Source organism: Chiroxiphia lanceolata, chromosome 1 (genome assembly GCF_009829145.1).
Source record: "Chiroxiphia lanceolata isolate bChiLan1 chromosome 1, bChiLan1.pri, whole genome shotgun sequence".
Classification (NCBI taxonomy): domain Eukaryota; kingdom Metazoa; phylum Chordata; class Aves; order Passeriformes; family Pipridae; genus Chiroxiphia; species Chiroxiphia lanceolata.
The window spans coordinates 40,637,107-40,664,767 of record NC_045637.1 but is presented as its reverse complement, the minus strand read 5'-3'; the positions used below and the strand labels follow the sequence as shown (position 1 = coordinate 40,664,767).

The following is a 27,661-nucleotide window of genomic DNA, read 5'->3' as shown; positions in this document are numbered from 1 at the left end:
TAAGCTACACTTGTTTAATGAAACACATGACAATGATGAAAAGATGGCAGAAGCTGATATTCAAGATACCAACCTATGCCAAAGAAAAAAATCTGAAGTTGCTGTTCAAGTTAATAGCACAATTGTTAATGAGAAAATTGGAACTGATGTTCAGAATAATTGCATGTCTAGCATGTTGCTGAATGAACTACAGTCAACTTTGCTTGGTGTCCAGAAAGACCATAGTGGATGTATAGGAAAAGCTTGCAGCCTTTCAAGTCTTTCTCCTGCAGGTTTTGGTTCTTCCTCCAACATGCTCCTAGCTTGGCTACTGGTACTGAATCTGAGAGAGAGTTTGATTGGAACAATCACAGATGATATGCAAAAAACTGCCTGTAGCTGTTCTGAAATATTTACACAGTTACAACATCTGAAACAAACTACAGTTACAGAAAAAGCTGATGAGCTGAAGGCTGTATTCTCACATTTTCAACAATCAACAGAAAATAAGTTATTACACTTCAAGAGGGAACTTGACAAGGAGGACTCCCCACATTACCATGAGAATATACCCATATCTGAAATTCATAGTTGTATACATTTGCATGAACATGAAGAATCAGTTGAGCCTTGTGTTCCAATGGATAGTGTCAATTCTGGAGAAGCTCTAAAATTATCTGGGGAATTAGAAAGCTGTTTTGATATACAGAATGATCTTTGCAGAGAAACAGAGACCTTAGACTTGACTGCTCCCAAAACACAGCTAGATGGTCAATATTCCAATCCTGATTCAAACACCTGTAGCCTTGCATCAGCTTTAGAGACTCCTGAAAGAAATGAAGAAATGCTGTATAGCCTATATGAAAAACCACAAGTTAAACCCACTGATGCATCATTTACTAATGAAGAGTCAGAAACTTCAGTAGAACCTAACTCGACAGTTCATAGTGTAACTTCTAATGATAAAAATTGTATTTTAGATCAGGATATTTCTGAATTAGAAGGTGAAAAAGATATTCTACATGTTACTACTGATAAAAGTGAAGATGAGGATGTTGATCTGAAGTCATCAGGTGATGACAAAACCTCCAAAAACCAACTTAAACTTGCAGCTGATACCTCTATAGAATATAATAATGAGGATTATTCTGTACAGGATGAAAAGGAAGATGCAGAAACTTCTGAGGAAAGCTCTGAGAGATTATCTACAGTCTCTCCATTATCATTTCGTTATGAATCAAAGCAAATTACAGAATGTGACACAAGCGAAGGAGAACAGAAACTGCAAGTAGAAGAACTGGGGAACAAAATATGTTCAGACACTTCTCAATTAAAAAAATGCTTTAAAAGTCCTGCTACGTCAGACTGGTCAGATTACAGACCAGATACTGAAGAGAGTGAATATAACTGTCAAGCATCCAGTGACTTGACCAATGAAAGTGGGGAGGAAGCAGCACTTGAAAAACAATATAATACTGGCTATGTGAAAAGAACTATTGAACGGCTTTACGGCAAAACAGAAGCTTCATTTAAGCCTGACTATCACAAAGGATTTCCTTATATGTCAAAAGTGTTTAAAGCAGATACGGAAGGATTCCACTCTGCAGTGGGAGAAAAAATAGTTTATTTTTCTCAAGAATCTATGTCTTGTTCTGCAGAGAAATCATCACATTCTTCGCTACCACTACAAGAATATCCAGTAAACACAAACAAAGATAGCAGTATATCGAGAAGAGAAAATACTTTACCAACATCACAATCTACTTTTAACAGAGAAGAGATAAATTATGCTAATGACTGTGTAAGGGAATCTCCAAAGCAACACTGTCAACCTAGCATACAAGCTAGTGAAGATGAAGGAATATTGATAGATAAAGGGAAATGGCTTCTCAAAGAAAATCACTTGATAAGAAGATCACCACCTGAGCGGATTGGAATGTATGGTAATTTGGATACAACCTCGAATGATACTAACAGTGATGAAGTTCCATACTCTCACTTTGGAAATCTGAATCAGTACCCAGCCCTTGATGAAATCTCTTCTTCAGAACTTGAAGACATGGTTAAACCCCCTGAAAATCTTTGCAACTACTTCAATATGCCTCATAATAGTGATTCAGACCCATTACAGGATGAGTTAAATACAAAAAGCAAGCCTAGCCGGAATGGTAAGATCCTTCCTGCAGAAAACAAAGAAAAGGTCAAACCGTCAGCCATGGCAGCTTCTACTTCCATACAGGCTGATACCAATTTTCCAGCTTTTTCATCTGTAGAATTTAGAATGCCTGATAACAAAGTGCATCCATTGGAAAAACCTTTAAATACTGAACCCGTACAGTCTCAGCCAACTGATGTTAGTAATGCTAACAGAAGTGCTCTTCAGGATGAAGACTCTCTGGATAGACTCCATGCTATATGTGGTCAACATTGTCCAATACTGATGGTAACAGTAATACCAATTAATGAGGAACAGAGAGGATATGCCTACCAAAAGGCATCTGATATTGAAAACCAGCTGGGTCCAAATTTGCTGGCCAAAAAGAGCAAACATTTAGAATGGTCAGGTGAAGATTTAACAGACAAAATTAATCTTGTGACTTTGAAGAATAACTCTATCAATAAGATTGCCAATAACATTTTTAATAGGTTTTATGCTGATAACACCTTAGATTTTATTAGTAACTTCAGAATACTTACATCTGCAACTCTGAAAGACACAAGTAATTTAGGAAAGTTACATACTACAGAGGATATCAATGTAAAATCCACGGAATTCAGAAATTGTCAACATTATGTATCCAAACACACACCCAGTGATCTTGTAATAGGCACAACTGAGCTACCCAATGGAAAGAAAACAATGCATCAAACCTTAAGAATAAGTCTAATTCCTATTGTTGGAGAAAAAATTTCTCCCATGTTGGCAGATCCAGCAGCAACCTGTCATTCTGAAACATTTCTAAAGTGTGATACTTCCTTAAACAGCATTGAACATAAAGCCTCTGAAGATAAGAAAAATGAAAATGCCTTTCCTACAGAAGAAAAAGAAGAAGAAGAGGAAGAAGACAAAGCAGAAGAAGTTTGCTTTTGTACAATAAACAATGGAAACAGAAAAGATGAGAAAGACTTGTAATGAAGATCTTGGAATTTCTATAATATTAGATTAGTGAAAACATCTTCAGAAAAAAATCACATAATAAACCGCTGAATGCCACACCCAGTAAGACTCCCAATATGAATACCTAGATAAATATAAATCACAATTGTATATCATTGCTGAAATACAAATATTACTTAAATTTTTATGGGAACCAACATAAGAAGAAAAACTGTTCTAAGACAACGATTTCTTGGTTAATAGACAGTTTTCCTCTGAAATATTACATGTTAAGAGATAGTTACATACTAATCATCTAAATTTAGAGAAATAACTACTGCTTGTTAGAACAGAGGACTGTGATTTGAAATACCTACCTGAGTTTTAAGATAAGATTTCTACATTTCATGACATTTGAGAAGGAGTTTGAAAATTGCCTTTCAGTAGAAATGCTTTTCCTGGAAGAAAATCAACTGATGTGTTTAATTTCAAATGAAAAGTAGGAAATACTATTCAAATGCTGTAATACAATAGCAAGTAGGAAACAGAAGTCATGTTAATTTTATATAGATGTACATTATTAAATTGCTATTTGAGTTTTTAAGGGCCAACTGCAGAATAATTATGGGAGTAAAGAAATTTTTCAGTCTGTGTCTAGGATCATCCAGACACCAAATGAAATTTGCCTCTTTTACCCAGAGGGCACTAGAAAAGGGGCGTATTTAGGAACTGAGAGACTGTTTGTCAATGGACTTCCTGGCTCCTCTTGCCATATTTCCTTCTGAGGCAGCACCACTTACTTAAAATTGTTCTAAATACATTACAAGTTTTAGTTGTGTATTCGTTTTTAACCTCTATACTTTAAACAGCTTTTGTTTTGTTTTGTTTGTAAATATGTTGTATTGTGAGAACCAGGGCATATGCAATATGTTCCAGGATCTTTCCATCTGTTATTAGAATTATTTTGGATACCTGTTTACAGAATTTTTTTAACATTGTATGTGCATCGTAAGCACTCATATATGGTTTACAATTTTCAGTAAATGACTTTAAATATAAAATTGGAAAATATTTAATGTATATTGTGATTAGACAGAATGTTTCAGTTTTTCAGTTAGATTTTAATTCCTAATAGTGCATGGTACCTCGCTTCAATGTCAATGAAGTCAGAGATGTACCTGAAGAAAAGTGTTACTTTTCAGCTAGACAATGAGAATTTGGCCATTCTGTACTCTTGGAGGCTGTGTCTAGAATAACTGGCACATACATGCTGTGATAAGCCGTGGGTCATGATCCTTTGATTATCCAGATTGGGGACCTAATAAAAGGTTGATGCAAATTCCTTTGGTCCAGAGGCTTTGACTGTCTCCATGTGGGACAGAAAGCACGTGGAGGAAAGAAGTTGGAACTGAAGCAAAAGGTGTTTGCAGTAGAGGTAGGAAACCTAGAAGCATTCTTTTTAGGAGTCCAATGGCCCATATATTTCCCCATAAATAACTGTTATGTTTCTGCTGTTTGAAGCAGTGTATTCCATGTAATAAACTGATGTTGCAACCCTAAAACAAGATATATTGTCTAATACATTTCATACCAAATAGCTGTGTGTTGTTTCATATGCTGGCCTTGTTTCTGATGTTCTTCTGTTCATCTTCAATTTTTTTTTGCATCCTCCTGCTCCAAGTGAAGAATCTCAATGGTATTTTTTCATCCTTTTACATGTTGATACAGAAATAAAATGTGTGTTTGGAAAATGAAGCTCAAAATTACTAGAATCCAACTGAATGTCATATAGCATTCTGAGTACCAAGCTTCTATGCTGTAAATAATATCTAAATGTGTAGACAGACAAATTAACAGGTATGTCTCCATCACTCACAATCTTTCTGATTCACAACACCCTGTACTGCATTCACAGCACCTTAACTTTATCAGATCAAGGTTTAAGAACCTTTAATCAGATGCTTATTACTGAGTTACTGAGAGTTACTGAGCAAACTAAGCACTCAAAAGGTGAGATGTGAGATACTCCCTGAGGTTACAATTACCAGACCACAGCAAGCAGTGAAAAGATTGTTATACTAACTGAGAGACTTGGTTCTGATTTCAGGATGCTAACTGAAAGACAAAGAATACAATGGTGACCTCAGAGCTGGAAAAAAGATTGACAGTGAGATGTACCATACTGTCATAGGGTTTATATATTCATTAATAGTTCAGGGAAGATCACAGAATCACAGAATTGTTTAGGTTAGAAAAGACTGAGTCCAACTGTTAACCCAGCATTGCCAAGTCCACCACTAAACCATGTCCCCAAGTGCCGCATCTACATGTCTTTTAAATACCTCCAGGGATGGTGACTCAACCACTTCCCAGACAGCCTATTCCAATGCTTGACAACCCTTTCAGTGAAGGAATTTTTCCTAACATCCAGTCTAAACATTCCCTGGTGCAACTTGAAGCCATTTTCTCTGGTCCTATCGCTGGTTACTTGGTAGAAGAGACCGACCTCCACCGTGCTACAACCTATACACCTGTGCATATATATTCTATATGCCAAGATAGAGAATATTGAATGTCTGAGATATGCAGATAAAATAAAATTGCTTTCATTAGGTAAGATGGAGAAGGCTGAAGAGAGAATCTCACAATGTTGGTTACTAGAACAACATACTGATTGACAGAGGGAAAAACACCATGGGGAGTAACATGAGCTACTTTATATAGGATAGAAAACCATTCAGCAAACATTCAAGGGATTTATAGAGAGTATGCCATTCTTTGAGAAGAAATTCAGTTTTTGTCTTGCCATTGTTAAAAAAAAACCAGCCAGCATAACATAGAGATCACAGTCCCAGGAAGTTTCAGTTAATCTAGTTTAGTGCCTTGCTAGGAAGAAATCACACAATTAGGTAAGTAAATACATATAATTACAAAGTCTCATTTTAAAACTTTATAGTCACTACAGGTTCCACTAGAGGGATGTTCTAGCTTGAATCCTTTTTTTGATATCTGTCTTAACTGTTTTCTAGTTTCCAACCTGTAGGGTAAAACACACGTAGGTATTCTTGCCAAGAATTGCAAGGCAGTGGAATGAACAAAAAAAGGTTTATTTCAGATGCAAGGACTCCAGGGGAAAAAGGCAATGCCTCTCCTTCTCCAAGGCTTTTTGTATCTTCTCTCTCTCCTCCCCCACCCTCTCTGGCCTGAGGAGGCCTTGTACATGTCTGCAAACCTGCTATCCCTGTGCATACCTGGGACAGAGAGAGCTTGCTCACAGCTTCTCCATGCAACTTTCTCTGAAATGCAGAAGGAAAAAAAAAACAACTAACCCATTTGAGAAGGCATTTTACAGTCTTTCTGAGTGAAATTCAGTTCTAGTTTTCCACCACAAATTCTTCTGAAATTATACCTATACCTATACATATATGTATACATATCCCAAAGTCATTATTGAAAGCCATACTTAGATATATATGCCTTTTCCTCCTTGATATCTGTCAACAAAATCAGACATTCTCTTAACTTTTTGTCCTACATAAATATTTTATCTATTTCCTCTAATCATCATGGTTGTAATTTCTGAAATGCATAAGACATATTTTTCTTACTTGGAAGGATGTCAGAGGAAAGGAAGACTGTTTAATTGTTTAATGTATCTCTATTAAACAAGGAACTTGTCTTTTATAGCCCTAATGATATCAAATATCATTAGTCTAATCACCATGTTAATCCACAGTAAGAATTATGGGGAATATTTAATGCAATTTTCTTACCTTATGTCATGGATAGAACCCCAGCTGGCAACTAAGACCCACTCAGCCACTTGCTCACTTCTCCCCACCAGTGGGATGGGGGAGGGAAGTGGAAGAGTAAAACTGAGAAAATGCATGGGTTGAGATAAAGACAAGTTAATAGGGAAAGCAAAAGTCACACACACAGGCAAAGCAAAACAAGGAATTAAATCATCACTTCCCATGGGCAGGCAGGTGTTCAGTGACTGCCAGGAAAGGCAGGCTTCATCAGGCATAGCAGTGACTTGGGAAGACAAATACCACCACTCCAAACATCCCCCCTTCCTCTTTCTTCTTCTTCCAGCTCTATATGCTGAGTGTGATGCCATATGGTATGGAATATCCATTTAGGCAGTTGGGGGTGGCTGTCCCAGCTGTGTCCCCTTGAAGCTCCTAGCCTCCTTGCCAGCAGGGCAGTACGAGAACAATAAAAAGCCTTGATGCTGTGCAAGTGCTGCTCAGCAATACCAAACCCATCCTGTACTATTAACCCTGTTTTCAGAATAAATCTAAAACCTAGCCCCACACTAGCTACTACAAAAACATTTAAGTGTACCCCACCAGAAACCAGCATACCTTAATGAACTAAATTAAGACAAGAGGTTAGGTACACCTACCTAGAGTAACTTAAATGTTTTATACTTATGTTTACCTATACGTATGCTTACTTATATTTTATACTTATGCTTATAGTTATTTTTTCAGCTTAATATGTTCAAGCTGCAACAATTCCTGTAATGACCAAGTTTAACTTGTTGATAAGAGTATCCCTCAGTGATACCATTTCCCTTAATTCCATGCCATTGATACAGAGCTTCCACAGGGTGAATGGTTTGGGTTGGAAGGGGCCTTAAAGACCATCTAGTTCCAACCCCCAGGCCACAGGCAGGAACACCTTTCACTAGACCAGATTATTCAGAACTCCATCCAACCTGGTCTTAAACTCTTCCAGGGATGGGGCATCCACAGCTTCTCTGGGCAACCTGTTCCGGTGCCTCACCACCCTCATAGTGAACAGTTTTCCCCTAATATATTTTCTAAACATGCCCTCTTTCAGTATGAAGCCATTATACCTTGTCCTGTCACTACATGCTCTTTTTAATATTCTTTCTCCATCTTGCTCATAGGCTCCCTTCAGGTACTAAAGAGCCACAATTAGGTCACCTTGAAACCTTCACTTTTCCAGGCTTAACAAACTTGATTCTATAAGCCTTTCCTCATAGGAGAGGTGCTCCATCCCTCTAATCAGCTTGCTGGCCCCCCTCTGGACTTGCTCCAACAGGTCAACGTCCTTTGTGTGCTGGTAAACTTCAGTGGATTCCAAAAAAGTTGTTACATCTACGTAGCCAATCACACCTTTGCAGAGATACAGACCCTTTCTTGGAGGTCTTTTTTAGCAGAGCTTTCAGAGACCCTAATGTTTGATGTGAGTAGTGTCAAGGCTGTCATTACACAGTACTGCACTGAGAAGAGGTGATAGATCCTAAGTAAACAGAAAGCCATATTTAATACAATTTAATAAAAAATTTCAAAACTGGGTTTGAAAAGTGATCTACATTCATGCGAATCTGACATAGTCATATAGGACACGTGGAGTAAAAGACGTGAATGCAACCTGACATTTCTTGACATTCCCAACATGGCAAACAATATTTGCCTGGTGTAATTTTGTGAAACACATATTTCTGTATTCATTGGCATGATATTATTTAGCATTTTGATTACTGAAACGCATTTTGTTTGAGAATCTTGAGTTTAAGTAATTCAGCAAGTCTTTTTTATCTTTTGATAGCTAGGAAATGGAATGTGTCAGTCCTCACCAGTGATATGCCATCTTCAGGAACAAGCTCAAAGGTTTATATTACATTGTATGGGGATCAAGGCAGTTCAGGTCCTATTTTTCTTGATGGAGACAAGGGAAAATTATTTCAGAGAGGCAATGAAGACATCTTCACAGTAAGTAATATATATTCTTTGTATTGCCCTCTTGCATTCTGCCAGATCATATGACATTTCAAAATCTATGTGATGAAAAGACAGCTTTTTGCGTGGTACACATATCTAGAAAAGGTAAATGGGACTTAAATGTAGAGCTAAATTTAGTATCCTTTCTCACTCACTCATCCCAATTTGATTTGATCCAACATATTTATTATCTGTTTAAGAAGAACTACTCTTTAATTTACATAGTGCCCAAAAAAACACCAAGAAATATGACACAACAAATAATTGTTTAATTTACAAATTTGAAACAGGGTTACAATATTAAAAATGAAATAAGGAAGTGAGGAATTAGGATATGGAGCAAATTTTTAATTTTGTTAAATACCTGTTGCTTTATTGAAGTAATGCTAAATTTTATACCTGCAATAAATCTGCTATCTGCAGCTGCTTCTGCTCCCAGTGCCACGAACAAATTCCTTCCTCATCAGTCTTGTGTCATGGTGATTTAAGTGATCCAGAATAGGTCCCCTATCACAGTCTGCATAGTTTGAGTGTATATATGGGATTGTCAGAGATTGTCTCTGGCAGGTGTCCACTATAGGGCCATATGACAAATAATTGCTTCCATTATTAGTATCCAGCATAGCAAGTCCCCTCTCTGGGAAAAGGTGTTTAATGGCAGCATTGATTAAGAGCTCACCTTTTCCACAATAGCCTCATGGATGTTTGGGATGCAGAAAATGCAATTCTTTACCCTCTTCAGCTCTTCAACCCTCTTCAGAAGAAACACTCCTGATATAGTATGTCACTGTCCATCTGTGATATCAAAAAATCCCAGGTTGAAAGAAGTAGCCAAAACAAGTAACCAGTTCTCTGACAGATAAAAAGACCCTCTTCACAACAGATATTGTTGGCTCTTTACTGTTGTAATTATTGCAATTAATTTTACCTCCAATGACTTTTAAATGCAAAATATAGAGGCAGTCACATTGTTTGGGATTTAGGATTCCCCTCTCAGGCAAGTATGCACAGCACTGAACACAGTTAAAGAGAGCCTACTCTGAAACGTATAGAAAGAGAAAAGTCTCTCTGAGTGCACTGTACAGTAGATCTCAGCTGTGGTCTGTCCTCCCTGCTCTGTCTCTTTACTGTTTATAACACTGAGTTCAGGGAAGTTCATGATACAGGGAACTCAATTCACACCCATCTATACACTGTCAATGAAAACATGAAAATGAGTTGTATAGAAAACAACAGAAGGACAGAAAATCAAGCCTATATTATAATGAAATAAATTATACAGTGAGGAGGGAAGACACTCATGGCATGCTTCAAGTTCCTTGAAGATAAGCTTTCTATTTCTACACTTAGGTTTATACTAGTAGTTTAATAACCTTCACACGAAGTTATTCCCTCAGCACACTGCTATCTGCACTGGACACACTCATCCTGCCTGCCCTAGAGCTAATCTTTCAAATACAGCTTTTAAAGTTGGTTTAATTGAAATGATTTGTAAAAGGAAACATCAAAGCTGAACACAATTGTTTCCAAATTGTAAAGTATACACTCCTGGAGGGGTAGGGAAAAACTCAGAGGTAGGTGAGTGGCAAAAATTATTTTGTAGAAGGTCAGTGGTATAAATGCTAAACTGAGCCAGGTTTTAGGGTCAAGACAGTTCTACTTTTTAGTCATACATACAGAGTATATTCATCTCCCACTGAGGCTAATATTCAGTGGGGAACAGCTACAGCAGCAGCATTCATTTAAATGGAATTGTCAGGCCAATGGGTTTTTTGAGGGTTGTCCTTTAGAAGGCCCAAGGTTCTAATGATTTTTTGAAGCAAAATAGTTTGGAAGCACTTGTTTAAATATCAAAATATTTAATTCCTCCAAACAAAAGTCTCAGAGTTACTAAATGAATTTCTGTTGCAAGTTTTTTCTGTTTGAAAAATGTTTTGTGTTTCATTAGTTGTATTTCTTTTACAGATTAATACTAGAAATATAGGACGCCTCTACAAAATACGCATAGGACATACGAATGCAGGAGATTGCCCTGCCTGGCGCTGTGAAGAGGTAAAAGCAGTGAGAAAGAAGTTTATCTTTCCAAAGGCAGTCATTAGGACAGTGGAGTCAAAATATGAGTAAGAAAACAATCCCTGGGATAAGTATATTAACATCATCAAATGCTTGCACCCTCATTTAAGGGATTATTTATGAAGGAGTGTTTTTGTGTGGAACTAAAGGCAGCTTATGATGATATGTATTGGTTGGCTGTTTGCAATTTAGTGACAGCTGTACATTACATTTCTTTAAAAATGTGTGGCTGGGCAGCAAGGAATACTGCTTAAGTTAGCTGCAGTTTCTACAGTCTTTCTGTGCTACAGAGTACCTAGAGTTTGTTGAAACCCAGAAAGTCACTGAATCCACTCTGGCTAAGTCTCCAAACCCATGGCTGATGCTGGGTCCTCATGCACAGCATAAATACGTCAGAGCTACATTGCAAATGTTTCTAATTCTGTGTCTCTGAGGACAAAAAGACAATAACAGATTCTTCTCTCTCCTTATGCAGAAATTATACCTTGATGTAGGTATAGCAAATATAATAAAGCAAAGAGAATCAGCTAGTTCTGTTTCAAGCCTCAGTTGTGAAGCATAATATATAAGTTTTTGGACTGGAAATTAAAGTAGGTGACTTTTATCCTTAGCGTCCATGATGTACTATGTGTGCCAATTCTATGCTATGCATGCCTGAAACACTTCCATCTTTAGGCCAAGAGTTTATCTTCTTTCAGTTAAGAGGCAGCAGTTTATGAAGAGTTTTAGAAACAGCTGGTAAACTCAATCTTAAAATTATATTTCAAAGTATATCTATGTAATGTAAAGTGTCCACTGGAGTAAAATATTCATTGATCGGTGCTCAAACTCTGGCTATTTGATGTTGTTTTTATCTGAGATTGCATCTCAGAAAGAAGACTAAGATCTGGACGATGTTAACTGAAGGTAACATCAGGCTGTGAGTTCATACATCTAACCAATGGTTGTCTATTCTGAAATATCGTGTCATGGTAGTATCCCTCTAAGAGCTTTCATGATAGAATTCTAGGGGTTATGTCTCTTTCAATTCAGGTGAGGATTGCCTGATTAGAAAACATAGGTATTTGTTTTTCCTGGAAAAGTAGAATGATGTAGCCAGAATATCATTTAAGATACTTTTTTCTTCTGTTTCAAGCTATTTTTGTTTTCATAAATATGTGTGTGGAAGCAATAAAAGGGTGAAAAATACCTCATAGCTTTGTCCCATGAGACAATGGGACAGGTCACCCACAATTTCTACAGTACATCTGAGTTAAGAAGCTAGAAAAGAACAGTGGGTTTTCTCTTATGGAAAAGGTTCATTTGTATACTTAATCTTCGTGTTAGAAGTTTTCGTTATCATAAAATCTGACTCAACAAATAAACCTTGGCAGGTTTGTTGTATGTCACCATCTGTGAATAGAGGCTGTTCTGCCTGCTTTGTATAAGATGGTCATTTAAACTGAGAGACTGAGGAAGTCTGAAAAAACAAAAGGAAAACGAAAAATGAGAACTTATTATTCCCCTTCTTTCCACCTGGAGTATATGAAATGAAATGAACAACAAAATTAAAAATAAAAAAAAAATCAACGCTTCAGTGTGTTCCATTAGTTATTAGCTTATAAATTTTGGTTGTCTCCTTATGGAATCTCAGTCAGGCAGGCACAGTTTTTAGGGCATGATTCATCAGCCAGATCATTCCCTCTTTGCAACTTTGGGCAGAAGGTCAAAGAAAAGAAGTGCATTCAGCTGAACAGACCATACAAGTAACCTGGTGTTTTGTGTAGCAGAGAGCCAAAGGAGTACAGCCATTGATTTCTACACTTCATAGAAAAGAAACAACCTACAGACATTTAACATCATTGTTCCTTGGGAAATCTACTTTTTTTTTTTTTTTTCAGGAAGAGCTGCAATTAAAAGAGAGTGATCTGCAACTGCAAAGCTTTTCTGGTAGTTAGGCGCACTAGACCTCCCTCAGTGTGCTGCGGTTTCTATATCTGTTACTGTACTGAGATGATATCAGGCCAGAAAATGTCCACAAAGGTGCTGCTTTGCTAATCTAAAATCCATTTTCAAGTTTCATCAGTAGATGCTGGCAGGCCAAGATGTGTCAAGTTTTTCAGACAAGATGAACCTCTGTCTTAAAATTTTAATATTCAAGAAGCAAAAGAGAGAAAAATGTTTCCAGTAATTCTGGGTTTCTTCAATGTTCAAATTAAGGAGATTAGATTCTGCACAGTACAGAGTGAAACTACAAGTAGGGACTATTATAATATACAGCAGCCTCCGAAGTGCTTACTTTGAAGTACAAAATAACCTCCTTCCCTCCTTCAGCTGGTATGCATATGGTCCTTTTGCTGCTGCATGCTAGAAGTTGGACATGAAAGAAAATTTTGTAGGGCACTGTGCAGGCCTCAACTGGTATTGGGGCTAGCACTTTCATGGTTTGTTTATGTCACAAGCAGTGTTGAAGAATCAAAACCTGTTCCCTTAATTCCTGTTCTGATAAGAAAATAAGAAATAGAACTACAAACATTGCCAAACTTCAAGAACTTCCGTCTTTGGTAAGCCATGCCACCTAGTGCCAGCCCACGTGGATGTACCAGCTGGAACAACAGCTGTATTTTGTGGGAATGAACCTGAGCTGATAAACCCTGTTTCTTAATTGCACAGAGTAACTTGAGTTACTCTGCCCTGTGCTTTCAAATCTTACTGAGTGAAATGTCAGACTGATTTTTTATCATGCACAGAGCTCTACCTGTACAGATTTCAACAGCATCCCACACGTTTCTGTTCTGTACCATCTGGTGTCAGATCAGCAAGTTAAATTGGAATTTTTTGTGCTACTTAGGTGCAGCTGCTGAACCTTTCCTCAGGGGAGCAGTTTTCTTTCCCTGTACATCGATGGCTGGCCCAGGACCAGTCTGATGGGGAAATACCTGTGGAGCTTCCTGTTTTACAGCAGGGTCAGCCTATCCTTCCAGGTAAGCATAGTACCACATCAGCTAAGTCAGACTACAGACAGCTGTTGATAGAGGTGAGTTAATTGTTTTTCATCAGGCCCTCTATTACTTTCTGGCTGCTACAACACTTTTTCTCTGCTGTTTTCCTGTGGTTACTGGTCATACTCAGGTAAAAAGTTAAGAAGCACTGGAAAGAAGATGGGAGAGTATTTAATGCTTTGAATTTCACAGATTCCTCAAGAGGACTAATTATTTGGTAAGATTTTCAGCATGTGTGTTTGGTTTAATAAAAAGGCAATGGTAAAGACACCTCACATATATGTAACTACCATGAAGCCAGCACATATGAGTCAAATCGCAAACTCTATTTTCAGTAATTGAGGATTATAGCTCCAGTATGACTATTGTAGCTGCTGTTTTAGTTTCTTTCTGGTAAGAAATTAAAAGTATTAATTAATAAGTGTAAGTGTGCCATTGTGCTTTTTAATTTCTGGATGTGTAACAAAACTTTAAAAATATTTTGGAAGGCTATAAGTATTAAAATTTCCATTACTCACATGAAGACTGTATTGTAATTCTAAAGGTGAATGATGCCAAATGATACAAAAATTATTGGATGTTGCTGCTGTTACCCTCTTTTAATGTCCTTCTCTACTATGCCAATCTCTGTCACCATGCTGGACGTTATTGCTATAGGATCTCTATGCTTGAGCAATGGGAAGGGGGTGGGAAGTCTGTGCTTTTTCTTCCCTTCTCTCCAAATGGCATTGACCCTCTCTGGCCTAAGAAAATTATAAGGGCATAGCAAGATCAGTGTGTCCTAGGAGAGATATGGGTGAGGAAATAAGAATGCTGGGTCAGATTCCCATCCTATAGGGTGTGATGCTAGAGGGGGAAGAGCTGTAATACCACTGGTATTATTTGTGCTAGGACTATGACCAGAATAAGATCCACCTGGAACATATCTTCTTCTCTTCCCCCAAAAAATCATATCAGCTGCAGTGGACAAAATTAATGGGATGTGAGAAACTTCCATTCCAAGTTCTCTAGAAACTACAGAACCCCTTTTCCAGAATGTTTAATATTATAGCAATGATTGGTGGTATGCATACAGCCCTTTGTGCTGAACTTGTGAAACAGAAATTGTAACAGGTATTTCAGTGGTAGCAGCTGTTGTGGGTGCAGCTAGAGGAAGAGGATGTAAATAAATTCAAGGGGCAGAAGTCCAGAAAATGGCCCATGAATGTGGAGAAGCTTACCATGGTACAGTTACTCTTATAATAAAAAGGTGGGTGGCCTGGAGTTGAATTTATGCCTTTCTGTGATGAATGAACTCTCAGATTAAGAACCCGACAAGAGCAGAAAACACAGGTTTATGTCTCATTAGTATGTTTTAAGAGAAACAAAATTGCAGGAGAGATTTCCTCCAGTGATGTACTTAACACCTGCAAATGGCTCATAAAGTTCTGCAGAGAGAGGCCCACCCACATTAACCACAATGACTTTTGATCTTGAATGGTCATGATCTTCATGGTCATATCTTTCACGAGGGCATGAAAAGCCTCAGTCAGTCTGCTTCCTCACAGGTTTGGTTTTTTGGTTAGGAGATTTTAAAATTATTATTGCAGGGGGACATAAAAGCACACTGGTGTAAGGGTCAAGCACCTCCTAACCCATCCCTTTAAATAAACGTTAGTTAATTATAATTAACATATTATATTGAATATGCTCAGTTTCCCTATGTGCAGTATCTCTTCTTCCCCAGATGTTCTCTTGTTTAGATATTCTGGGACACTGACCTCAACAACATCCTAATTTTCAGGCTCTTTCTGAGTAGCTAGTTTCCTTGTTTCTGAGATAGAGATACAATGGAAGATTTTTACTATCCAGTAATCTTTGTGCATAACAAGCTCAAAGGCACACTTACAACCATCCTCTCCATCTGCATTTTGTAGTTAACAATTTCTCCCTCACACAAGAGAGGAAGAAAAGAACTTCTCTGCATTTCTGTCAGCTTCAGTGTAAGAGGAGTCATGCTGAAGCCTTTGGAGAAGACAGTTTCATCTCTGACTTAGTAATTGAAAGGCAGCCTCTGTGTCTTTTTGCCAATATTATATTTCTGCATGAGTCAGTGAAGAGGGAACATAGGTTTTAACTTCAGAGAAGATAGTTTGATAATAGAACAGTAAAGAGGTCTGGATTCAGTGTGAAAGAGAGATGATAAGAGGCACTTTAAAACCAATTTCTGGATAAAAAGAGGCTGAAACACTCTCTGATTTAACATTCTTTTTTTATTCAAAGGAAAAACATGGGAGTTAAACTGTTAAGAAGTATTACATAGAGACTTTGTTGCTGTAATGCTGGAGGACTGAGCACCATTCTTTTGACATTTTATCCTCTACCATTCTGCTTTTGTGCCCTTCTGCTCTGGTTTATAACACAAGTTTTAATTATATGCTGGGAATAAATCAGAGTTACACAGTGTTGGTAGCTGGCGGACCTTTGCTTTTCTTCTTGCAGAAACTGGAAAGTAGGTAGTTATTGAAGGAGGCTATTGTAGCAATAGAGAGGATTTTTGTGGTCCTAGACATGGGATTGTTGTTGTGGAGAAATGAATTCTCTGCCTCTGTCATGGTCTGTTCATGGGGCATCTGTTCATGTGGGTGCTGCAAAGAAAAATTTGGACAAGTAAATAGATCATGTGGTGACCTGTGATATGATATGGGTAAAATGCAGTATAAATTAACAATTTCTAAATGAAAACTATTTTGAATATTGAGACAGGTATACTCTGGGAAAAATAGTACCTGATTATGCTGACAACTAAAGACTGCCAAAAGCTTCTGTGTCTTAAATGTGGCTGTCTTTTACCCAAATAATAATAGCTGATCTGAAAATAATCTTTGTTTTACCTCCTTGTTCTATCTTTCATAATTCATAGGTGTGGGTGAAAGAATTGAATAATCTTAACTGTAAATAATCTTAACCCTTACACTTTCTAATTTCAGAAATTATACGTTTGCAGTTGCAGAGAAAATTAGACGTAAAGAACACAGTTCCTTCTCCTAATCTCTATTCTGCACACTTTTCCATGAAATACCTAAACGAAAGAATCATAGAATCATAGAATATTTCAAGTTGGAAGGGACCCATGAGGATCATCTAGTCCAACTCCCTGCTCATCTCAGTAGTACCTAAGGCTAAACCACATGTCTAAAACATCCAGACATTCCTTGAACTCTGACAGGCTCAATGCAATGACCATTTCCCCGGGGAGTCTGTTCCAGTGACCAACCATTCCGTAGTGAAGAACTTTTGTCCTAAGATTCAGTCTGAAATTCCCCTGACAGGGCTTCATTCCGTTAAGAGAACCACAGTTGCCTAGAATGAAAACTGTAAGCATTATAAATACTTATTATAAAGCTGGGATGATCCCTAGGCTTACGAGAGGTGAAGAGAAATGTAAAAAAAATGTGAACGTTGCTTGAAATTTTAAGTTAGCAATTTTAAGCCTCTATGCTGGATTTAGTAATAACATATGTCTATGGTACAATACTTCAGAGGAGCTTAGAGGTTCTCATCTCAAAATAAGCTATCTCTCATGCCAGAAGCAAACTACCAGTAGTGTTCTGTGTGGGCACATTAAAGTAACCTGTACAGACTGTTTACCCTTTTAACCAGATTGCTACCATTATCCAAACCAAATTCTTCAAAGATGGCTTGTATAGTAACATGCACAAAAAATGCCATGTAAGTAAATGAGAGATAATCATAAGAAAAATAAGGATAAAAGGAGAAATTGTAAACACTGACCAGCCTCTTAGCATAATTGCGGATATGGACTGATCGTGAATGAATTTTCACTACTTATTAAAAAGAAGAATGTTTGTCCATCAGAAGAGTGAAATGTGGAAGCAACCTCCTTCAGAGAATTACAGTCAAGCTTCATAGCATGTTTCAAATGGAAACTGACAATTGAATGATGATAATGTTGATGTTGTTTCGGACCCAGTGGTTCAGAAAGTCTTTTCTGCTTGCAAGACAGAGAAGCACAAGGGCATCTACACCTGGAAGAAGAGGTTGTGTGGCAGAAAATGAGGTTTTTCTCTCACCCTTTCATTCTCTTGATCTAACAAATCATTCTTACCGTATATTGGCATAAATTTTGCCTTTCCCATATTTATACTGAAGATTATGATTGCAAGCTTTTATCTTAATTCTGAGTTTTTTGGAGTTCCTACATTTGCATTTTACTAAACATTGTTTTATATTGATACATATTTTTATGTATCATAGTCTTTATTTCAGTTTCATTAGATTTTGACTCAAATTTAGTTTAATTTGCATTATCCTTTTCAATTAAATAAATGATTTATGGAATTTAAGAGCCAGTTTTTTCCCTCTGAATTTATATCCTTTAAAGAACTTACGCATGAATGTTGAGAGATGGTAGTTACCTCACCCCCGGACACATTCAAGGTCAGGTTGGACAGGGCTCTGCACAACCTGCAGTAATTGAAGATGTCCATGATCATGGCAGGGGAGATGGACTAGACAGTCTTGAACAGTCTCTCCCAACCAAACCATTCTATGATTCTATCCTATTGCATGAATTACTAAAAAAATAAAACAATGCAGCTTTCCAAGTTCCAAGGCCCTAGAAAACTAAAATTATGGTGCTACATTTTTGTCTGTTTGGTTAACTAGTGCATTGAAAATGTTAATGGTTCTGTTGCTTCTTACAGTTTTGATCTCACCACTTATGATGAAGCTAATCTTGGATTTATATTATTTACTTTTCAGCTTTATGATGATTTCAAAAGATGCTGCAGGACAAAGACATAACTATTGTGAAGTTAAATTCTGTTTGTGTTCCCCACAGTGACTTCCTGGGACAAAAACCATAAATGTAACACCAAAGCAAGTTGTATATTATTTTACTGAATAGGACTTTTAAGGTTTTGTACACTGTCTTTGACACAGATGTATTTGGACTCTACAGACACATTCCCAGCTAGATGTTATTGTAACTATAATAGTGTTTGTGATATGAAAAGTTGTCATCTTTTATTGTCAGTGACTGTCTATGAAGTGCATGTGACAACAGGGGACCTGTGGAATGCTGGAACTGAGGCTGATGTCTATATTTCTGTCTATGGAGAAAGAGGTGATACAGGATCAAGACAGCTGCTCAGGTCACAGAAATCCAAGAAATTTTTGAAAGGACAAGTAAGTGAAAGACAGGGAATTTTTTGATATCTTTGGCTGGCTTTTATCTCTCATGTGGGTGGTTATTCCAAAAAAGGTGCAATTAGAAAGGAGATTACTTCATTTGGGAAGCATTCCAATGGCTTCCCAAAATTCCATAATTAAGCCCAAAATGCTTTCTCAAGTTATGCCAGTGCTTTTGGAAGTCAGAATTTTCATTTATAACACAAGTAAGCTGTGTACTTTTGTTTTTCAATCTTCTAAAAATTTGATATAATATCGAATAATAAATGAAATTGAATTTTATATCTGAATTTCTAATGTTGAAATCTGCTGTAATTTGTAATGGTTTAGACTATGAAGCTTTCAGCAGGTTTCTCTTTCCTAACTCTGATCACATTCATTTGAATGGAACTACTCCCATTAGCAAGTGATCAGGCTTACTTACTACTTCTATTTCAGGAAACCTGACCTTCATGGTTTGTTCTCACTTTATCATTAGCTGATATTTTAAATGACCTTGACAAAAGAGTTATAAGGGTTTATGGGTCTTCAGAATTTCATGGCTGAGGAATTCTCTGCTTTTTTTAGATTTTACTGAAATTTCATTTATTGATTACAGACTGACATCTTTGCTGTTGAAGCCGTGCACCTTGGACATTTGTACAAGATTGTTATAGGACACAATGGTCTTGGATCAGGTCAGAAATCTCTCTCTCTAGTCACTGAATACTGCCTGCAAATTTATTAACGTTTTATTGGAAATACAATATGTATTTCTAAAACTGAATATGTGGTAGCATTTTTGAAGTGAAAGACAAAGACTTCTAAGAAAACTGTTCAAATGGCATAGTTACCTTATTGAATCATCATAGATTTCAAATATTTTGTGTTCATTTTCAAAATACTCTCAACCAATACGTTAAGGACATCATCTGCTAGTAATTTTTTTACTAATCCCTATGAAAAAACCATGAAGAGGGAGAATGTCTGCCTGTTAAGACATTGATTGTGTCTTGTATTAAAGTTAAAATGGGCTATTAAAATTTTACATTGATTGGCATTATCAGTTGCACTCTAAAGATGCAGTTGAAGATTTTTGCTACACTAAAGTCATTAGATTTCCAATTAATGCTGAAACTTAAATTGTTTGCAGTCGTATTTTTCAAACTCTTGAGCCTAAATATTGTAAATCATAGCAATTCATTTTGAGCCATGATAATCTGCTATCTAACTTTGTTGATATTTTTATTGGCAAAACAAACACAAGTCATACAATGACTTGTTAAGGAGGGAGGGATGTAGCCAGGGAGAGACCTAGCAGCTTGCAGGCTCATAACCAAGCCCTACAGTACCTAGAGCAGGTACTGTCTTCTCTCCAGACATCAGGGTAGCTGTGACTCTAGCAACCTGTCAGTGGAGCTACAGATTTTGCAGTTCCAGTGGAAGACAGCAAGCTATAGGAAATCTAACATCATTAAATCCATCAATCTGTTTCTCACAAACAAACTTTTTCTTTTTTTACTTTATTTGTTCTAAGGAAATGGATGGTTTCTGGACAAAGTTGTAATCAAGGATCCAATAACAGATTTGGATTATACTTTTCTATGTCACAGGTTGGTGGTGTTTAATTTGGGTTAGATTCTTAATAAATTTGTAACTACTCTCAGTTTTTCTCCTGAAATGTCCCGTGAAGGTAAATATGTGTTTCGTAAAAAGTAAGCTGAAATGGTCTGATTCTTATTATGGCTCTCTGAGTTGTACCTCCCCCAAACCTCTGGTGAATTTGAGCTAATGAAAAAGCAATAAAATATTCTGCCTGGGAACTTTCCATTCTTGCACCTTTTGAACTATTTAAGGCACGCTTTTTTCACATATTCTCCATATTCAACACCTTATATCTGACACCAACAGGTCCATGTCATGCTATGCAAGGCAGAAGAGTGGGTTGCTGTCTCTCTAGCAAACTGTTCCTGGTTTACTGAAGTTAGTATGGAGATTAACATGGGGTTCAGTGAGCTCAGGATCAGACTTTAAGATCCTGTGAAATGGTAATCACAAATGCAGCCACCTGACCACATCTCTTTTGCTCATTTGCTTTGCAGCCTTTCACTGAGCTGCCACTTAATTTGAAGCAGTATTAACTTCCCTTCCTTTCCCCCTGGAGATGCTGCTGCTCTGAATCTTCTGTTCTATAACTCATTTCCAATTTTATCTATGCCTGATTAATTCTCAACACCTTGCAGAAAAATTTTAATCGATAAAGATCAGTGCAAATATTAGGAATGGTAAAGTCCAGTCACGTAAGATTCTAGCTGCAGCTTGCCAGTGGCACCCCAATTCTATTTCCTCCTCTCACTTCTCTGAGTGAATAAATAACTGCCTGAGACAGCTCAGAGTGAGCGATGTGCACATTGAAACTGATTTATGTGTGAGTAAGGACTTTCTGCCTATCAGATACAGCACCTCATCCTTGCCTGACCTAATTTTGATTCTGTATTCTAGATGAGATGAACTGCTGTGAAGAGATCTATAATGCTAGCTTCATACATAATTTAGGGAGAGTTTAAATCCATTTCAGGCAGAAAAATAGAGGGTATGTGCTATTTATTGTTAGAGCCTGATGTCGTGCTTGCTACTATACTCGAGTGTGTGAACGCTTTTGACTCAAATGGAGTTAGACTTCACTGACGTAAGTAGATGTCTATGATGGCATTGTAAAAATATCTTTCAGACATGGTAAAAGTGATGCCACTGTTGGATTTGCTTCTTTATATCAGGATTTTCAGGGCACGGAACAATTTGCATCCTGCTGTAGCCTTCTTGCAGACAGGAAGAGCAAACATCGTGACCACTGCACATTATGTTATTGATCTGGTTTTATTGATATGAGTTCTCTGATTTGTATTAAATGGGTTAGGCCCTTGTACCTCAGTCCAGGAAAGCATTTACTTGTATTTCATCAAGAGCAAATAAGCAAAATAATTTTTTTGTCGATGTTAATCTCTTTTCACTAAAGCTGGATTTTTGTATTGCTGTTTGTCAGCCTTGAGACTTTAATACATCGAACAGCAAGTATCAGCATCCAAGTGCCATGCATACATTACTGTGGAATTAGGCAATCAAGCTTACTACTGAAACAGGTTCTGGTTTTTAGGTGGCTGGATCAGGGGCAGGATGATGGCAATGTTGCAAGAGAACTGGCTGTGACAGATGCCAGCACACTTCCAGGAAGTAAGTGAAAACTGGTGAGGAGGGGAACTCAACCTCACTGTTACTGTGTCAAATGGAATGAAGAAATTCTGTAAATTAATTATACTGTTTTTGTCTGCACAGGACAAGAGCTGGAACTCAAGAGAGAAGAAACTGTAAGAATGTACTTTTTTATTTTGATTTAAAACATTCAAATTATGCTTTGAGTGAATCAGGTCAGTTTAATGCTTTCTATGATAAATTCCTGTGTACCATCTTCTCATAAGTCTTTTGTGTTTGTCGTTCACAAAACTAGTGGGCTGCTGAGAAGTGGAAATTTCAGAAAGGAAATACGCTTCAATTTTACAACAGGCTCACCCACGGCTTCATTTGCCTCAACCCAGATAGCAGAGTGGATGCTCTTGGTGACAAGAAAAACAAATATGGTAAAGTATTTTTCATGTGGATTTGTGCATAAGAGAAACAAGAAAGGAGGACTTTAATATAGATATTCCTATAATGAATAGGAGTAGATAATTATAAAACTCAAAATTTTCCTTACTCAAAATATTAATACATGTATTAATCTGTGTTAACTAATGGCTATAAGAACTCAGAAATTGCACTTCTATTTTACATAAAGACCACACACACATAAAAATTCTCATATAGTGTCTTGTCACTGGCTTTCTCTTGCCAAAGAGAAACTTTTTGTCATCTGCAGTTTAGTACTCCCACAGAACTCACATAGCAAGAACAGTTACTGTCTTTTGCACCTAGATCTATCTAAGCTAACAAATTTGAAATTCTAGGTATGGTTCATTAACAAGGAGTATATATATATATATGTGTGTGTGTGTGTGTGTGTGTGTGTGTGTTTACATAGATATGTAAATTAATTTTATTCTATTCTTGTAATTGATTTTAATGGTAGTCTACCAGTTCCTCCCCTTTATCAGCTTTCATCCTACTGCATTACTAACTTGTAAAACATATCATATTAGGCACACATATTTTGCTACCTTTTTAGTGACGGAGCTGCTCAGCCTTTCTGACATCTTCCCAGGGTCCTTACACAGATCTTTTGGGAAGGAATAGAATCTTTCAGGACATGCCAAAGGGTGCATCAGGACACCACAGGAGTCCTCTAGAGACAGCTGCATCCAACAAATAGGCAACATAATGTACTGGTAGTTACTTAAAAGATCACTACTGGGAACAATAAAAATGGCACTGCTTCACCTTTCATCAGTATTTTGTAGCTATAAGAGGTAATTGTTTGGAAAATTGGCCAGATTTAAAATTTTAGAAGCCTTGAGCTACACTACAGGATTTGCTTTACAAATTATAATATGGATATTGAGAAAATGAATTCTCTTTTCTTACTTGAGAGCTTTATGTTCCCTACATCATCTGTTATTTATCAGCTAAATTCATTGCTATAACCCAGTTCACTATGCTGGAGTTCTCAGCTCCTTTTTATGGATTCTTTTTAAACATATACAATGATAAAAAGAAATTTGTTCCTTATCATTAGCTGTCAGGGTTTTCCTCCTCAAGGCAGCAAAATAGACAGCAGTCCCTAGATGCCCTTTCCTGAATGAATGAGAGAATTTATTGATCAGAGAGGTCAAGCTGTGGAGTTAAACACTTAATTAATTCTTTTCCCTTGAAAATGATAAACCATTGATTGTAATGAAATGCAAGTATGAATTAATATACTTTCATACTTCTAACCTTTTTTTTGTCGTTTAACTCTTAGGTTTTTTTGATGTAAATGTCAAAAGGAGAAATATCTATATGTTCAGCAGTCATCAGATGCCATGTCTTGCTCTCGCTCTTGTCAGTGGCCATGTAACTGGAAAGGTAGGAAATGCTGCTACTGATTTCTGTTTCATAGTTACATGTCATTGTCTGATTAAAAATAAAGTTTTTTTAAGTCTGTCTAGTAAATAATTGTACTTCCAATCAGATAAGGAGTGAAAGATTGAAGAATTAAATCCAGGAAATTGCCAATGAATAGGTGATTTTCTCTCAGTTTACTTTTTACTCTTTTGTGGGGTATGTTAACTAAATCATTTGCTGCAGGAACACCAGACCATTCCAAGCTGTCATTTTTATTGGCTTGCCACATACTGACAAGCTACCTGGAATGCCCCAATATCTCCTATTATTTGGATAGGCATAAAATCTACAGCTTGATTTAAAATGTTTGTTTTTTCTTTGTGTCTTTTCTAAGTAGCATGCCAGTCATAAAGCAATTGATACAGTCCAGGGTTTGTTTTGATCCATTTTGATTTGTTTCATCCCATCTTCCAAATCTTACTATTGCCTTTTTTTTCATCACTTGCAGTATACAAGTAGGTAAATGGAGTTGTAGGATTTAGTTCTTTCCTTATGATCATAGAATCATAGAATATCCTGAGCTGGAAAAGACCCACGAGGATCATCAAAGTCCAGCTCCTGGCCATACACAGGACAGCCCCAAGAGTCACACCATATGTCTGAGAGCATTGTCCAAATGCTTCTTGAAGTCTGTCAGGCTTGGTGCTGTGACCACTTCCCTGGGGAGCCTGTTCCAGTGCTCAACCACCCTCTGGGTAAAGAACCTTTCCCTAATATCCAAACTAAACCTTCCCTGACACAACTTCATGCCATTCCCCTGGGTCCTGTCACTGGCCACCAGAGAGAGGCAATCAGTGCCTACCCCTATGCTTCCTCTCATGACCATGAATTCTCCCCTCAGTCTCTTCTCTAGGCTGAAAAAAACAAGTTACATCAGCTGCTCCTTGTATGGCTTCCTCTCTAGACCCTTCACCATCTGGACACTTTCTAATAGCAAACAAAACTCTCCTACTGATGAGGGAAGAAGCTGTTTTCCTTTCTCTTTTTCAATTTCTTCCCTTTATCTATGCAGTGAATAATTTCATAGTGGAAGCTGGTCCCACTCCTCTTTTTCATGATATACACTAACATTAGGGGGAATACAGTATTCTCAGTAGAGTTAGGTTCCTCAGTGGGGATAGCATCAGGCTGCCAGGCAAACTGTCAAGACCTCCTTGCAGGACTTGTTCATGTTCATTACTATAATTCTAATACAGAGAGCCCCAGTTTGTCAGTGTTGCAGGCCATCACATTGCAGTATATCTTACTACAGAGAGGTTATTAACTGGGTACTTAAATTTGAACTTTCTGTTTTCTATTTTGCTGCTAGCATGCTTTATAATTTTGAGCAACCAGTGGAAAATCCAGATCTCCATTTTCTCATTTTTAGTTGTGCAAGATGTTCCTTTTCCCAAGGAGTATGAAAAACTTTCTGAGGTCCTTTAATAAAGATAGATAAATGTAAAACAAAACGGCAACACAAAAATTGCGATTTACCTTATAATAAATACTTAATTATACTTCGAGGACATTCTGGCTCACTTATTTCAGGACTACTTCTAAAATCCATACAGTTTTTCCTTCACTTTTAAGTAGACAGTTTTTTGAATATGAACCTTTTTCTTCAGAAGGTAGTGACTTGGAAATTAAAAATTTTCCTAGGAATATTTATTCTTTGAAGTCTTAAAAATACTGAAAAATTATTAGATGATGTTAGTCAGAAGTGCTTTCAGTTATTGGAGTTATTATTAGCATTTTACATGGATTAAAATCCTAGTTTTATTTAAATATGAGAATGATGTTGGAGTTGATAAAATATTTAAATATGTGTTTTTTCTATTATGTATTTTATACAATGGGATTATAGAGTCCTCAAACCTGAACAGACAAGCATGGAGACTGTGTCGCTTTACTTTTTCGTGTAAAACTTTTGACTCTCTAAGGGTTTTCTGTGAGAACAATACAGATGAATGAGGACTCAAAGGCAAGAGAAGGTGGGCTGGTGGCCAAGAGTTACTGTGGTTCATTTCCTGTCTATGTCAGTTTTATACTTCTTTGTAATGTTTATCAACTGTGAGTCTAACTCTCTCTAATTGAGGCACCCGGGTATCTTTTGTGTTATCATCAGATCTGTGTCCTCTCACAATGAGCTGTTTCTGTGAAATTTCACAGAGTCCACAATTTAGGCCTTAAGCATTAGGACTGCAAATCTGAGAAATATAAAAATTTTTGTACTAGACTGGTAGTATGGTTGGAACTCAATATAAAAACTACATTGCGATACTCTCTATTTTGGATTAGTTCACCTAATTTATTATTCCTCCTTTGACTATGCTAGAGTAAAGACAAGGCATGCTGTAAGCTCCGTGTTCACCTTCAACCAAATGGTTGTGCCATTCTTGAGTCAGCCAGCTACCCAGGTCACATTGTGACTTTCAATCTTCAAGGCGAAGCAGCTGATGAAACAACAGGATATGCTGGGATTTCCAAAGAGTTTGTTGTGCATGTCAAGGTAAGGTGGGCAGAGGGAAATTAAGAAGACACTTCTTAAATTTGCTATTATAAAGCAGACTGTATCTAGCCAAGTGTCAGAGGTTTGCAAGCTAAAAGAGTGATCCTCTTCCACGAGGTGGAGCTCAACTACAGCTTAACAGGTAGGCAGCACTTGACAAGTTCTTTACTGCTCTCCTGGGACGAGTGATGCCGATACTGCAGCGGGTACATGCAAATAGAGTGGGCTGTAACACAGGAAAGATGATATTATAAACTTCCTAGTAGAGCTTCGAAAAATAGGAATGTAGGTACACGCAGGAGAGCTGCTGTTGAGAAGAAACAAGTTCCTTAATTTGCCATACTCCTTGTGCTCTGGGTGTTGTGCTGCGCTGCTGAGCAAGAAAAAGCAGGGAAGCTGCTGAGTAGGAAAGGATTTCCACTATTCTGGTTAGTGCCTACACAGAAAGCAGCAAATGTTCAAAGACTGGAGGTATACTTGAGTTACTTGAGACCAACTCTTTTATGTTTTATACAAGAACATGCATGAGGAAGTGCTTAAAACAGTAGGAGCAATATCAGTATCACAGTTTAGTATGGAGAAAGGCTGTGCTATTCACAAAGGACTTCTTGCCTCTGATTTAAGGGTGTGTTTCATCATGGTGCCATTATTCTGCTCAACACAAGTCTCTACCAGGCTCTTTCCCTTAGACCTGATGGGAGCTGCAGTGGAGCAGGTCAGAAGCAGCAGGAATCCTACTGGAAGGTGCATAAAATTGGCTCTGGACTCTGCATGTTTGAAAGTGTGAGAAAACCAAGAATGTATCTGAAGATCAAAGATGACCGGTGTGATGGAACAGTAAGCAGTTCTTGTTTGTATTTCCCTCTGCAGATAGTTTGAGTAAATTGTTAGTGATACGAGAGAATCTTTTTTTACTTGGTTGGATAAAAATGGGATAAAACTTTTTTTCAGATTTAAAATGTGTCAGATCTTTTCCTTCATTTGCCTAAGAAAAGATAGAAAAATATAGCAAGAGAAG

General features: G+C 37.3%; 1 protein-coding gene across 1 annotated transcript in view; it reads left to right on the top strand.

The window, feature by feature from the left end:
• RP1 (RP1 axonemal microtubule associated) overlaps nucleotides 1-27,661 on the top strand; it is a 114,805-nt gene that overhangs the window by 6,123 nt on the left and 81,021 nt on the right. Inside the window, 12 exon segments of the mRNA XM_032713021.1 lie at nucleotides 8,664-8,823; nucleotides 10,798-10,884; nucleotides 13,736-13,868; nucleotides 18,925-19,076; nucleotides 19,678-19,756; nucleotides 20,596-20,671; nucleotides 22,213-22,289; nucleotides 22,392-22,423; nucleotides 22,564-22,693; nucleotides 24,010-24,113; nucleotides 26,470-26,643; nucleotides 27,268-27,480. Coding sequence (XP_032568912.1) covers nucleotides 8,664-8,823; nucleotides 10,798-10,884; nucleotides 13,736-13,868; nucleotides 18,925-19,076; nucleotides 19,678-19,756; nucleotides 20,596-20,671; nucleotides 22,213-22,289; nucleotides 22,392-22,423; nucleotides 22,564-22,693; nucleotides 24,010-24,113; nucleotides 26,470-26,643; nucleotides 27,268-27,480 — 1,417 coding nt within the window.